Source organism: Rhea pennata, chromosome 24, assembly GCF_028389875.1.
Source record: "Rhea pennata isolate bPtePen1 chromosome 24, bPtePen1.pri, whole genome shotgun sequence".
Taxonomy (NCBI): Eukaryota; Metazoa; Chordata; class Aves; order Rheiformes; family Rheidae; genus Rhea; species Rhea pennata.
In genome coordinates, this window is record NC_084686.1 from 7,109,336 (window position 1) to 7,124,037 (window position 14,702).

The 14,702-nt window shown below is 49.1% G+C and overlaps 1 protein-coding gene and 1 long non-coding RNA gene across 2 annotated transcripts in view; one reads left to right on the top strand and one right to left on the bottom strand.

Annotated features, from left to right (window-relative positions):
* Positions 1 to 13,944, top strand: part of ARHGAP32 (Rho GTPase activating protein 32) — a 98,178-nt gene extending 84,234 nt beyond the window's left edge. Inside the window, exons 11-18 of the mRNA XM_062594522.1 lie at positions 1,664 to 1,771; positions 3,024 to 3,169; positions 5,416 to 5,617; positions 6,384 to 6,529; positions 7,789 to 7,863; positions 8,255 to 9,109; positions 9,775 to 10,691; positions 11,689 to 13,944. Coding sequence (XP_062450506.1) covers positions 1,664 to 1,771; positions 3,024 to 3,169; positions 5,416 to 5,617; positions 6,384 to 6,529; positions 7,789 to 7,863; positions 8,255 to 9,109; positions 9,775 to 10,691; positions 11,689 to 13,944 — 4,705 coding nt within the window. The remainder of the gene's footprint in view (positions 1 to 1,663; positions 1,772 to 3,023; positions 3,170 to 5,415; positions 5,618 to 6,383; positions 6,530 to 7,788; positions 7,864 to 8,254; positions 9,110 to 9,774; positions 10,692 to 11,688) is intronic.
* On the bottom strand, positions 1,210 to 2,776 carry LOC134150522 (uncharacterized). The gene is made up of 3 exons (XR_009960667.1): positions 2,730 to 2,776; positions 2,074 to 2,139; positions 1,210 to 1,287 (listed from the first exon to the last, which is right to left on the bottom strand). It is a non-coding gene; the product is annotated as an uncharacterized LOC134150522 (long non-coding RNA).
* Positions 13,945 to 14,702: the final 758 nt, after the last annotated feature.

Consider the following 14,702-nt stretch of genomic DNA (forward strand, 5'->3'; position numbering starts at 1 on the left):
AACTGTGTATTAATTAGCAATTATCTATTAAGGACTAATTGTAATGGTCTACTGCTGTTAATGAAGGGGGAAAGGGACTTGAGAAGCGCCTTTTCAGAAATAAACTATCTCCTGCGTCCGATTTTCTCTGGTGCAGTCCATGCTTTTTTCCAAAAGGGCACTAGGCTGGGACTTGGGGAGCACCGTACATCTGGAAAGGTGCTCCCCAAGTCCCAGCCAAGAGTTATTCCGGGAAAAGCATGGACTGCACTAGAGAAAATCGGACGCAGGAGATAGTTTATTTCTGAAAAGGCGCTTCTCAAGTCCCTTTCCATCTCCTGCGTCCGATTTTCTCTAGTGCAGTCCATGCTTTTTCCAAAAGGGCACTAGGCTGGGGAGCACCGTATATCTGGAAAGGTGCTCCCCAGCCTAGTGCCCTTTTGGAAAAAGCATGGACTGCACCAGAGAAAATCGGACGCAGGAGATAGTTTATTTCTGAAAAGGCGCTCCTGCGTCCGATTTTCTCTGGTGCAGTCCATGCTTTTCCTGGAATAACTCTTATCCTCATGAGGGCTTCCAACCTGGCCTAACTTGTTTAACTTAAGCAAAAGCATCTTGCTTTTCTGGCTCTATCTTAGACCAGTGAGGGGGGGCTTGAAAACTGATGCTGGTGTCTCACTTTGGAGTGGGTTTGTTTTGAAAAGAAACTTTATTGTTCTGGTACTCCTCCCTGAGAGTTTCTGTGCTTGGCTGGGTGGTGGTGCTGGTTGCGGGGGCAGCTGTCCATTTTGCTCCCAAGCAGAAGTGCAGAAATCTCCCAGCCTCTGCTCCCTTCCCCGCCGGGTGCCCACAGAGGCACAAGGCAGCGCTGCTGCTGCTAAGCAACACACCGGAGGAGGGTGCATCAGCATTTTCATTACTGTCTTGCGCTGTGCGGCTGGAACGAAGAGCGCTGGTCCCCTTTGCCTGCCTCCTGGTGCTTGTCCTCACTGTTGTTTAACATAAAAAGAAAAGCTTTATTTAATGTGAACACAAGCCTGTGACGTTTAACCTTCTATCAGTCTGTAATATAGCTGCCTACAGCTATTTCATAAGCTAGAATTCACAGAGGAAGCCTGACCTGATCTTAGTGCTTTCTGAGAGGATTTGCTGGTTTTCTAAGTCCTGGGGGGTGGTTGCGTATGTAAAAATATCCTCCACTTCACAATAGCGTAACGTTCGAAGTCCTTCCCTCCAGCCCTGTGACAAGCATTGCAGCCATCACCTTCAGCACAGCGATGTACTTCTCTTGCACAGCGATGTACTTCTCTTGCACAACAGCAGAGCAAAGCAGCCAAATAATGAATTTTCAGCATTCACTGTTTCTAAATCCTGCTGCTCATTTATGATATTCCTGTCCACCTCATGGTTATTGGATCCTGTCATTTGATTAAGAGCAGGTGTTCTAGCAGTCATCTTTAGCCTGGAGGAATCAGGAGAAACTTCCCTCACCCCACCCCCCATTTAATTATTTGCTAAAGGCAACTTCATCATTGTTCTTAGGAGAAAAAAAAATGCTGAACTATGTACTCTCTGATCTCTCAAACCAAATAAATAAATAAGTAAAGAACTGTGGGTTTGTTTTGCAAACTGCAGCATGGCATGCTAACTGGTGCTGAACGTTTGCCTCTCTCTCCTTTTCCAGGACACTAGAGTTCCTAATGAGACACTTAGCTCGTCTAGCTGATTACTGCTCCATCACAAATATGCACACCAAGAATTTAGCAATTGTCTGGGCTCCAAACCTCCTGAGGTATTCCTTTTTGTTTCTTTTTTTTTTTTTTCTTCCACATTTGGTTAAAAGGCTTAACTAAAACTGGGGTTTACACATATAGAACTAGCCAGACATGCTCTCCAGAAAAAGCAGCCACCCATCAAAAGAATCTTTTTCCATCCACTGTGCTCATCTGTAAAATTTCTAAGAGAATGTTATTCTGAGCAAGGGTTTGAGACAGACTGGTAAGCTCCTGCCCTGACGATGCAGGTACCCGGCTGTTGTCGCTGGAACCGCATTAATACAACCCCAGAGAGTGCTTTAGCGTTGTGCCTTCTCACCACAGTGCAGTTCCATAGACAGCAGTTCAGTGGTGCCAAGGAGGAAGCCTGGTCGATTTTCCTTCCCTGTGTAAATGATAATTAACCAGGAGAAAGAAAAAGTAAGACTAGAAGTGTCCTTGGTCATCTAGGAAAACCTGTTCTGCAACATGGCCCTTTTCCCAATGCCTCAGTCTTTAGAGTCTCACATGACAGCTTCTGACTGCACAATTTGACTCTTACAGGAATGAGCTCAGATAAATTTGTCCCCTAAAATTTCTGCTTGGGCTATGTCTAATAAGATGGTCCAAAATTCATGCTGTAATTTAAAATTTTTGCTTAAGAATAACAATCACTCTAGCCTCTATTGCATTGATTTCTGGACTCCTTCGTTGCCAACCTGAGAAATCTGAGTTAGTTTTCCCTGTGTGCAGTTAATGAGCTATTTTCTCCACCCACAAGCAATAAAATGATCTCATTTGAGTCTCATTTGAATCTGCTTTTGTGAGTACTGGGGTACTTGCTGAGCAGAACCAGGTGGAGATGTTCCTCCCTGGAGAGAGAAAACCACGTATAAAGCTCACCATGGCATTGTACAAAACCACTGCTTTAAACTGCTGGCTTTCAGTGCATCTGGAAAGAAGCTAAACTAAACTTTGTGCGTGCAGTGCACTTACCTCAGTCTGGACCTGCCACATGCGCTGCTTTTCCTTCTAGAGCCTTGTGCTCCTCTTTCTTATTTCAGTAGGAATCCAGTCTGAAACCAAAACTTGGATATAGTTCACCACAGCCCGTATGATCATTTGTATAATGCTTTGATGAGATTTAATCCCTTAACTCCTCCTAAAGTCTTGTCTGCCTGAGCAGCCAGGCACAATAGCTCCACAGATGCCGAATGCTTACCCAAAGCGAGCTCATCTTTCCACCTTCTCCTAGCTGTTTGCATTTTATTTAATCTGCCTTTTCTTTAGATCAAAGCAGATAGAGTCAGCCTGCTTCAGCGGAACAGCTGCCTTCATGGAAGTGAGAATCCAGTCGGTAGTTGTGGAATTCATCTTGAATCATGTAGACGTCCTCTTCAGTTCCAAACTCAGCTCAGTCATACGAGATGGAGCAGGTGCGTGTCTTCCTCAGTCAGCTTTACCTTGAACCAAAACAGTAGCAGATGCTTAACGGAAACTTGAGCCTTCCCTGGGACATTTGAGAATGTTTATAGGAAGAACAAGAGGAGCAATTTCCAGGGAATTCCATTACAACCAGGCAAACACAGCCTGGTTTTTGAAACTGCTCTCACTGTCTTTGTTAGAAGCCAAGGATGCAGTGCAGAAGTGAACACCTAAATATCTGGCTGCTGCTTTTATCTCCTAGCATTGAGAAATGGTAATGAATCGCTTAAGTAAGGACAAGGGAGCAAGGGGAACAAATTTTTTAAAACCAGTATCAACTGACTCTCCTTCATTCTCATCCAGTCGAGCTCATCTGCAGTGCAGTACCACACATGACCCATCTTTCATTCCCAGCAGCTTAGAACATAAACAGAAAGCTCTTAGTACTCAGCAATGTTGACAATGAAAGATTTAGTCTTGCTCTTAACAGGAAATATTTTGACATCAGCTATGCCAGTGTTACGCAGCTCAGTCCGCGTGGGTCTTACAGCGATTGCCCAGCTCCCTCCTTGTGTTTGCTGATTTGTGGCTTTAGGATATAAGAAATGAACTGTGACATGTTCATACCAGGCCCTCCAGCACTTGAAGCATCACTCAGCCCTCAGGCCCGGGACCTATAAATCCCTTTGAGTAACTGCTAACAGGCTGTACACACGCATGTTCCATTGAAAACAAATGGAGCTGCACCAGGGAGAAAGTTTACTCCAGGTGTTAGATCAATAAATGCGCAGTCTGCAAGCAGCATTAAGCGTGCGCCATCTGCTTCGATACTCTGCCCTTCCAAGGAGAGATGCCCAATCAGTGCAGCTACCTGTGGCACCCAGACAGCTGTTTTCCAGTATATTTACTGCTTCCCACTTCTCTATCCCTGCCTCTGCTCAGGGCAGCAGAGTCGCTATCAGTCTAGCTTTTGTTCCTATAAGGAGGCAATCTGAAGTCAGAGGAGCCGAGGTTAGCTTCGCTGAACAGCAGCGGTTCTCCGCAGACCTGCTCCCCAAGCAGCGCAGGCTGCTCCGCACTGCTCACTGCCCGCACCAGGCTGAGCCCTGCCAGGGGAAGATAAACATGCCAAGAGGCTGAGCCAGGTCGTTATCCAGGCTTAGACTGCTGCTCGTTTAGTGACCAGGTCCTTCGCGTTCAGCACGCTTTAGCACAGAACCGGCGGGGAGAGGGGTCAGGCTATTTCACAGCACGTGGGCTAAGCTCAAGGGTATCACGCTAGAGCAAGGCAGCAGCATCTTCAGTGCTTACGGGGGCCTCTCTGAGCACAGCACCTAACCTGTGCCAACCTGTAAGAGGTGGAAATAGTATTCCCAAGCCTACCTTCAGGCACTGCAGGACAGTTAGTTGGAGTACCGTGTACATGATTCAGCCCAACTTCTCCCCAGCAGCATTTACAGCTGATGAACACACAGGAGACCGCACGTTTTATGTGAAACTGCAGTGCGAAAGAAATAGCAGTAGGACCGGATTCAACCAGGATGTCCACGTGGAAGGATTAAATACTCCCCTGCCCCCTTACTCACATGACCATAACCGTATAAATACTTGTAAAGTAAGAGACAGCTCTTGTAACAGACTCCCTGTGCACTTCTGCAACCTTATGCTCCTCCACAACACAGACTGACTTACAGATCCTAGCAGCAGGAGGCAGCATCAACTGCTTTCACAAAACTTCAATGTTTGCTCCCCAAAAAAACAAAAGCAAGCTGTAAAAAAGGCCAGGGGTATGACACACGTCCAGATTCAGTTTACTGTGTCCTGTAATCTGCAAGATTACTTTGAAGCAACTCAAGTCACCCATGGTATTGCCTGTTGCACCATGAGCTAGAACGTGGGAAAGGCTAACACCAAGGTTAGGAGGAAGACAGGTCACTTCCTTCACCAAGGTTTGCACGCAAATGAAGTACATCAGTCCAGGTTTCTGATTGACCTGGTTCACCCCATACACTTTTTTTTTTTTTTTTTTTTTTTTAAATACGCTGAGCCACTGTCAATTTTGACCATTTTCTTTGTCATAAACATAACCTCTGGCAAAAGTAATGGTTAAATTCATCATATCCTTGTTTTGCTGAGTTATCAAAATCTTAGGGGAAGGGGGGAAACAGCATCTCTCCCCCCTAAACCTGCAGACTAAGCTTTGATTTCTGTGCTGCTGTTCTCTGATCTCCCTCTTGTCTCTGGATTTCCTTTACAGGGCACAGTTCTTTGTCACGGCCCAAGTCTCTGCTGGTATCCTCTCCGTCCACAAAGCTGCTCACCCTGGAGGAGGCACAGGCACGGACGCAAGCCCAGATCAACTCTCCCATCGTGGCAGACAGTAAATACATTGAAGTGGGAGAAGGCCCTGCAGCTTTACAGGGGAAATTCCACACAGTCATAGACTTTCCATCTGAAAGGTAGAGAGGAGTTTCCTTTCCAGCACATGTTAAAATTGTTTTTTTCAACTACAGCAATTTAGTCCCCAGGGGACTTGCTTGCGTTGACTGTAAGCGCACATGTGATACTGTATCCAGTTTTCCTCTCCCTTTGAACTCTGAGGATTCAGCTTGCTTACTTGTCTGGTGGGCTTAGTTTAGCTACGTAGCTTCTGTGCCATTCCCCCCTTTCTAAAGGGGTCACCATTAAACATATAAAGCCATGCGGTACGCGATGTTACTGATGCCTGTACTAGCCATGCGCAGAGAAACACAAACAAGGTAAAATAATCAGAAACATTAGGGTCTTTCAGATTCCAGGACCAAACACCTCTAGCTGGTTCTGCTCAAACAAGTTGGACGGACTCAATGACCCTCAGAACGAAACACAGCGATCGGAGGAGGCTATGTGACTTTACGGAATAAGCAACAGATGATGCTTTGGAATACTTTTTATGGCAGTGCCCTGTTCCTGAGGGAACTGGTACGTCTGCCACCTAAATAATAGCCACCCCTTAGATGCAGTACTGTACAGATCCGGAGTCTTCCCTCATCCGCATTGCATCTGCTTGTTCCGCAGGATTTACCCACAAGACTCTAGGGCTGAGTTATGAGAATGAAAGCGTCCTCAACTATTTGAATGGACTGAATTTCTAAGCTTGCTTTCAGCAGAAATCAGGTAGTGCTAACAAGCAGCAGGAGCCAAACGCAGCTTCCCCTCACAATTTGCTCTATTTTCTCATTCCAGAAAAAGACCGCCCAATAAGATGAAGAAATCGCCAGTTGGCAGCTGGCGTTCCTTCTTCAACCTAGGAAAGTCATCCTCTGTGTCCAAACGCAAACTACAGCGCAACCCCAGCGAACCCTCAGAAATGAAAGCCATAGCCCTGGCAGGTAAAGATGCAATTCCAGCTCTCAAAAAAAGTCAGGTTTTTCAGGAACGTAGAATTCATGTTTGCAGTGTGCTTTTATCTCCTTCTAGCGTTCAGGCCACGTATAACATCTTCACTTAACTGCTGCCTTTCCTAAACAGATCCCCAGTTAGTTCAAGCATTAGAGGTTTGTGCTCTAGCAGGTCCAGCTCTTGTCTCAGGGTAGCTTTTGAAAGACAAATATATAGGCACCACTACAGTAAGCCTCAGAATAATTCCTTCTGACCCTCTTAGGAAATAGGAGCACATTTCTGCTCCATTTGCTGCTCTCAAAAGACACACATTTAAACTCGATAAAGGCACTTACTCCACAAACTTAGTCACACAGAAAGTTTTACCAGTACAACTAAAGAGGGAATTGGAAAACTTTTTATAGCTGCATCTGATGCATTAGACTTTTCAGCTCCTTGCATATATAATTTGCTGTCTCCTTCCAGATCTAAAACAAACAGCAACAGTTTGTTTTTGCAGTAAAACACACCACAAATCCCTGACATGGTCCAGTGGGGGCTTTTATCCCAGCTTCTCTCTGGTGCCATTTTCAAATTACAACCGTCATAGTCTTCAGTACAATAAACACATCATATGCCTATACTTTCAGGCCGTCTCCTTGGAGCATTGAAGTTGTAGTTGTTCAGTGCTCATAAAAATCAACTGTGTAAGTGTTTTTCTTCCCCATTTTTAAGCGGTTTTATTTGCCATTACAAACTATCTCAGTCATATCCAGAGTCTGTAGCGAGACGGGGCGGGTAGTTAGTTTCCCAACCTGTCATCTGCACAAGTTACCATTTTGATAAATTACTTTGCCCCAATCTGTAAAATGAGTATCCAAAACAAAAAAAACACCCCAAAACAAACCATTCATTCATGTGTAATTGCCTCTAGCCTGGTAGCGCAGAATCGCTGGTTGGAAGTACCTCTGTAGGCCATCTCGCCCCGCCTCCCACGCTTAACAGGACTGCATCTATCGATACACAGACAGTAAAGCCTATTAACCGTGGCACGAGATAAAGGATTGTGGTTTTGGTTTTTTTTTTTTTTGTTTTTTTTTTGTTTTTTTTAAGGGCAAAAGGTTTTGCAAAGTCAAAAACCCCCCAGCTATTCTCAAGACAGTAGCACTATTGCCAGAAATCTGTTAGTTTCTTCTTGCTACCATTACATAGCCAAACGTACGTCACTTCTGTAGTTCAGCTTTTCATTTTCCCCGTTGCATTTCCTTAGGTGGAAGAGGAGACAGCGGGACTCTTCGCTCAGCTAAAAGTGAAGAATCCCTTACCTCTCTGCATGCTGTCGACGGTAAGACAAAATTGCACCTGTGCTCTCAATGCACATGAATTAGAAAGGCAGTATGACACTACTGACTGCAAATACTCGAGAGCACAGTCCTGCCTACACACACACACAGTTTAAACATCACAACATCAGGGAGGAAAACATCTTCTGAGACTTAAGGCTGGTGCACACTTAAACTAGTTTTCCTTTATGAGCAGCTTCATTTCAGACTAAATCAGACCAGAATACTGCTTAAAAAGAGCTGGAATAAACTCAGTTAACAGTTACCGCTAGCTACGGTACTTTAGAGTTCCCCAGGTGAGCATCTTGCACGTTCCCTTTAAACTAACATCGAGCCGTTGCGTCCTAGACAGTAATATTTGACAGTAACCCTTACTTACCTGCTTGTTCCTAGGAGAATCTAAATTGTTTCGACCCCGGAGACCCAGATCCAGCAGCGACGCATTGTCCGCTTCCTTCAACGGAGAGCTTCTAGGAAACATGAATCGCTGCAATTCTTACGACAACCTTCCCCACGATGACAGTGATGGGGACGAAGGGCTAATCCACGTTCCTGCCCTTATTTCTCCTCGATCTGCTGAAGACGTTGACCTGAGCCCACCGGATATCGGAGTCGCTAGCTTGGATTTCGACCCGATGTCTTTTCAGTGCAGCCCGCCCCAAGCCGAGTCGGAGTGCCTGGATAGCAGTACCTCCCTACTGGAGTCAGTTGGCATCAATAAGGAGAAGCCGAGCCTAATTAAGAGGGATTTAGAATCAGGCAGCCAGTCTCAGACACCAGGCAGTGCCACGAGCTCTGAGCCAGTATCCCCATTCCAAGAGAAGGTGAGTCCCTTCTTCACTCTGGACCTGAGCCCCACTGAAGAGAAGGCCTCCAAACCCCACGCTTTCTCACCTAAGATGGGGCGAAAGCCCATCAGATCTCCACCGCTGACTGCTTCAGAACCCATCTCCTTTGCGCTGCCCAGCCGCATGTCAGAAGCCCTTGGAGGAGCGCCCATCACATCCAGAAACTCCTCTGCTTCCAACTGGAGCAAAGGGATTGGCATCAGTGAGATCACTAACAGGTCCCCAACCCAGATGTCCTTGCCCCTGAAAAGCAGTGAAACGGGAGCAGGGGAAGGAGCCCACCAAGAGCTACAGCATGCCCAGCTAGTGGCTGCTGGCAAACCAGAGTTGCAAGAAGAAGGGGAGAGACCAATGTCAAGCAGTCAGAATAAGACTGTACCCACTGGACACACACAGCCAGGTACAGTGCATTTTCCTCCATTCTTTCTTTAAGTTCCAAAGGGGACCTGCTCTCAGAAAGAGTCCTTCTCTGCGTGCCTTTTAGGAGAGGGGATTGCCCATCAGTTCTGATCACAAGTGTCTTGCAGGGCTGTGCAGATCAGTAAGGTCTTAATAGAAACCTCTGCCTTCTCCCTACATCACACAAATCTCGGCTATTTGCCATAGCACTTTGTATACCACTTTTTTTTTTCCTCTCATCCTGTCATACATGAAAAATCTATAGCATGTCCTTCTAAATCATTTCAGCCAAAAGACCATCTTAAGACTTTTTTTTTTTTAATTAAAAATCTGCCAACACTTGAAGAAGGGACCTTTTTGCCCAAAACCTTATGATCAAAATTGTATAAGGGTATCTCATTCTCTTCTACTTACTTCCTACCTCTCTAGGAATGCAAGAGGAACCTTTAGACAATCTCTTGTGTTTTTTTCTTTTTTGTGATGAACTGCTGTGCTATTGAGCAGCGTTTGCATGTGGGACAGAAGATACAGTATTTCGCATCAGAAGGAATTGCCACTGTGAAAGTGTGGAAAGCATCTATTTTTCTATAATAGTCATTAAGGTTAGGTCACTCTCCTTCTTGGGTAACATAAAATCACTCTCTCTCTCAATTTTCCCCCCATTAGGAGCAGTTGCCCTCGACTCCCCCCAGGATCCTGTTCCCGTCAGTTCTGTGTCTCTTATCCCTCCTCCTCCTCCGAAAAACGCAGCGCGCATGCTAGCCCTAGCGTTAGCCGAGTCCGCACAGCAAGCGTCCGCTCAGTCTCAGAAAAGGCCAGGAGATGCTCATTCTGAAAGCACAAATTACGGAGAGGCTGAAGCTGGTACAGCTCTAGAAAAGCTCCATCTCAGTGCTGGTGCACCAGACAAGCTCCACCTGTATTCTGGTCTGCCTGAGAACCGACTTCACTTCCAGACTGGTGCACCAGTAGAGCAGGATTTTCAAGGTAGCAGCACACCAGGGGAGCAGAACCACCTGCCAGGTGCACCTGGAAGCCGGGACCCCCCACCTCTCCACACTGGCATGCCTGGGGACATGCCTGCTAGCAGAGATGCAGAGCAGGAGCAATCCAACTTCCATCCTGGTAAAGTGGGGGACAAAGATCACTTCCCCTCCCACGCCGGGGACTGGGACCACACACACCACCACCCAGGTGCACTGCCTGACTGGGAACCACCCACAGCAGACTTGTCTGTAGATAAGCCCCATCTCCGCACATGCATGTCTGTGGACAAGCACCATGTTCCTGTCTGCACAGCTGAGGACAAACTTCAGTCTCCTCCTGTTGTAACTGCTGGGGAGAAAACCGCCCTGGCCTCAATGCTGTATCTAACAACCATCCAGACGACAGCGACCGAGCCTAGCCATGGGGCAGCGGGTCCACACCCCGCTGCTCCATCCACAACTGTGGCAGATGTCACTGTTACAGCTGCTCCACGCACACTCACGGCCAGCCAGCCCGCCCCATCGCAGAGGCAAGATCAGTCTGCAACGGGACAAGTGCCAGCTGCCGCTGCAAAAGCATCGAGTAGTTGCAGTCAGGTAAGCACGTGCGCCCTCCCGCCTTGCATGTATTTGCACACGCAGTATCTGCATACAGCTGATTTGTAATTCTAGAACGTTGAGCCCAAGGAGAGCTGGGCTCAAATCCAAACAGGAAGAGGCAGGGAATCCCCTGGTTACTGGAAGCTGCATGTATACAGCAGAGGCACAGCCTTACAGGGAAGCATCACACAATTTCCTAAGTGAAGACATAGGAACATCCTGATCTACTTGCTTGCATTGGTTTTAAGGAGAAGGGGGGGGAAATATATAATATATATATATATATGTATATATATACACACACACACACACATGCTGGGTTGACTGACACAGGGAATGCTAACTTAGAAGTGCTTGAAAACAGTAAGAATTTTTGCATCCTCTTTTCACCACCTGTTCCAATGCTCTTTAATAAAGCGGGTCAGGTTGATGGTGTGCGAGTTGGACATGGAGATGTTCAGTCAGCATCCAGCCACCTGCTGCCAAAGAGACTGGCACAACTGCCTTAGACACTGTTGCCACCTTCAAGGAAGCAGTTTCTGCAGTATTTCGCTCCTTATCTCTGCTCAGCGGGGCAGGCAGCGTTCTGAATCCACGCGCATTTTCACAGAGACAAGTATAAGCCAAGCAAGCAAAACACTCGGGCCACTGCGTAAGAGTTTTTGACCTGTTCACAGAGAGAGAGGACCACCTCCTCCCCTCTCTGCAGCTTGACACTTGCAGAAGGGACTCTCGGGCTCCTTGGCCGCAGCGGGTGACAGGTCCTGAAAACTCACTCGTGATCTCCCAGAGGCAGCATCTTGCCCTTGCTGTCAAAGGGCGCACACACACACATCCTTTCTTCTACAGCGAGCAGAGCTGGGTCTCTGCAGCAAACAGAAAGCAGGTGTAGGAGAGTCTACACTCGAGTTAGCTGTACAAGCATCTCCGAGGTTGTTGTACAGAGTGGGAGGAAGGTGCTCACCTCTAACTTGCACTGCTTTCTTCCCTGTAGGTACGAGGTGCAACAGCACCTGAAAAGCCACCTGAGCCTGCTCCTGTTTTCATCTCAGAAAGCAATTCTACTATCTGCAGCTCCTCATCCGTGCCCGCAGGCCACCAGAGCCATTTGGAAAAGCCTCGGGAGACTACGAGGGCTCCTCCGTTGCACCTGCGGTCTGAGTCAGTCCCCTCTCACTCCTCCTACAGCTTTACACCCCCCATCCCGCCTGTGAGAACGCTGGAGAGCAAAATTGCTGCTGCCATGCACTCGAACAACGCGGACGCCATCAATAACTCCAATTATCACGCCTTCCTGGCTTCCTCCATGCTGGCCTCCTCAGTGGAGGAAGCTTTGATGCCGCCTCCACCACCTCCCCCACCCAAGCACGCTTCCCTGCAGTCCGTGTACGTGCCACATCCCAAGCCAGAGAGTGTTCCCGAGTCCTCCGGGCCAGACAGCTACCTGCACCACAAGCCAGCTTCCACCCACCAGTACAGGCCGGAGAGCGTTCCTCCTCACATCTCCTACCACAGCAAGCCCGACCAGCACCAAGCCTACCCTCCCAGGTCAGAGACACCCACGTCTATGGGCGCTCGCTACAGCACCTACACGACCCAGGGGAAGAGCACTGCAACGCTCCACTCCAAACCTCGCAGCCGGACGGAGTTCGTGTCCTCCGTGAGCCCGACCGGCCTGCGTAACGCCGGCTACGCGGAGGATGCTCCGCCCTACCCCACCATCCGAAGGGTTCAGTCGCTGCACGTGCCCACACCCGCTGCCTCCGCTATCCGCTCCGTCCCCATTTCACGGACTGAGGTGCCTCCGGACGACGAGCCAGTGTACTGCCCGCGGCCCCTCTATCAGTACAAGCCATATCAGCCCCATTCCGACTACCACGTAACTCAGCTGCAGCCTTACTTTGAGAACGGGCGGGTACATTACCGCTACAGTCCTTACTCCAGCTCTTCCAGTTCCTCCTACTACACCGCTGCTGACGGGAGCTTTTACGACCTGGACCCCTACAGCACCGTGCGGGCCAGGCCGTTCCACCCGCTGCCCAGCCGAGACTTTGCATCCTACGCCTCGCGGCTTCAGAGCAAAAGCCTGTACCGCTATCCTGGCTCGTCCGCCTACCCGCGGGGCGGCCTCATCAGCCACCTGACAGGCAAAGAGCACAGCTTTATCAGCAGAGACGTGCCTCCTGCCCCAGACATCAAACACACGTACATGTCGTGGGACCTGGAGGACATGGAGAAGTACCGCATGCAGTCTATTCGCCGGGAGAGCCGCACGCGCCAGAAGGTCAAAGGGCCCGTGATGTCCCAGTACGATAACGTGGCCCCTCTGCTGCAGGAGGAACTGGGAGGGCTGGATGTCATTCACTTGCGCAGCAAGTCAGATCCTGGGAAAACTGGCCTCCTCACTGTGGCAGAAGGGAAAGAGGGGAGGTACCCGGCGAAAGCAGCTACGCCCGAGGGGGACGAACGTTACTACGTGCAGCACGCCGAGCCAGAGCTAGACAGAGCCCACTACCACGGGGCCTACGGGAACGGGCAGTCAGAGAAGCCGTCCCTCCCCCAGAAGCAGAGCAGCATCCGCAACAGGAAGCTGCACGAGCCGGGCTGCAACCCAAACGAACACAGGACGCACTTGCAGCAGGAAGCGAGCCACAGGCAGCCTTCCGAACCCAAGAACGGGCCCCCTTATCCCGACTACAGGCCCAAAGGTGGTCCGGAGCCCTCCGAGCCCATCGGTTACCAGCACTCGGGCGGGAAGTACATCCCGGCAAACCAGGAAACCCTGAGACTGAATCACAAGGAGGTGAGGGTAGCGGAGGACAGGCCGGATTTGGAAAGGCCTCGAGCCAGGCCCACCGCTTCCATGGAGAAGCACTCCAGAGACTGCTACAAAGAAGAGGAGCACATCACGTCCCCCATGGCACCACCGCCCAAGCCCGAACGGAGCCACAGCCTCAGAATGCAGCACCCCGAACCGCTGGAGAGGGACTCGGCCCTCCTCTACCCATACCAAACCCTCGGGAAACGCCAAAGCACGATGACTGTGGTGTCCCAGTACGATAATTTGGAGGATTACCATACCATGCCTCAGCACCAAAGAGGGGGCTATGCTGGAGGAGGAGGGGGGTTTGTGCCCCCCGGGTTTTCCCACGTGCACAGTAGAACTTACGCCACGGCCCTGGGCCAGGGGGCCTTCCTCCCAGCGGAGCTGTGTTTGCAGAGGCCGGAAACGGAGGTCCACGTCGAGTGAGCTGGTGTGGGGGGGGAAGGAGGGATAGAGTCTAAGCAGCCTCTGCTGGACAGCGGACTGTTTTATTTTTTCAGCGACGGAAAAAAAAACCCTGCCCTGATGAGCAAAGCAAACCCACCTTCAACCCCACCCCTAGCAGCCCACCACTCACTGTTTTTATGTAGTAGAGATTTAGCTTTTTCATGTAGTTTGAGACAACTGGAACGATAGGGCAAGCTGTTGGCATGCAGAAAGATTAAAGGATAGTCACCAGAGAGGCAGGGCAGAGCTGAAAGATGCTGTTGGGGCAGGGGGGAAGGAAGAGAGGTTTTTCCTTCCCCACATTTGACGCGGGCGGTTATCACTGCTTCCTCTCAACGCCTCCATAGTCCTGTGCATGATGGACTGTGCATGCAGCTGTTCTCCTTGTAAATCCCACGTGTAGTTAGTTGCCCTTCCTCGGGAGGGTCTCAGTGACATACCTTGGAGGAACCACTGTTCTGCCCACCCCCTTTGAGGTTACGCAGCAAAAGCCGGCTAAAAGCTGGGGGGGGAAAGACTTTCCAAGTATTTTCTCCTAGATAAATGCCAAGGTCCTGCCTCTCCCTGGAAAGTTATTGCTTAGGCACAGTGGATCCACTTGAACTGCTCTGAAGGGTCAGAGCCTGTTCTGACTTCACCTGGTAGAACAGGCATTGAAGCAACTTTGAAATACAGCGCACTTTGTTTTTTTTTTTTTTTTTAATTGCTTGCTTAACAAGCTGCTTCCAACTACAAGA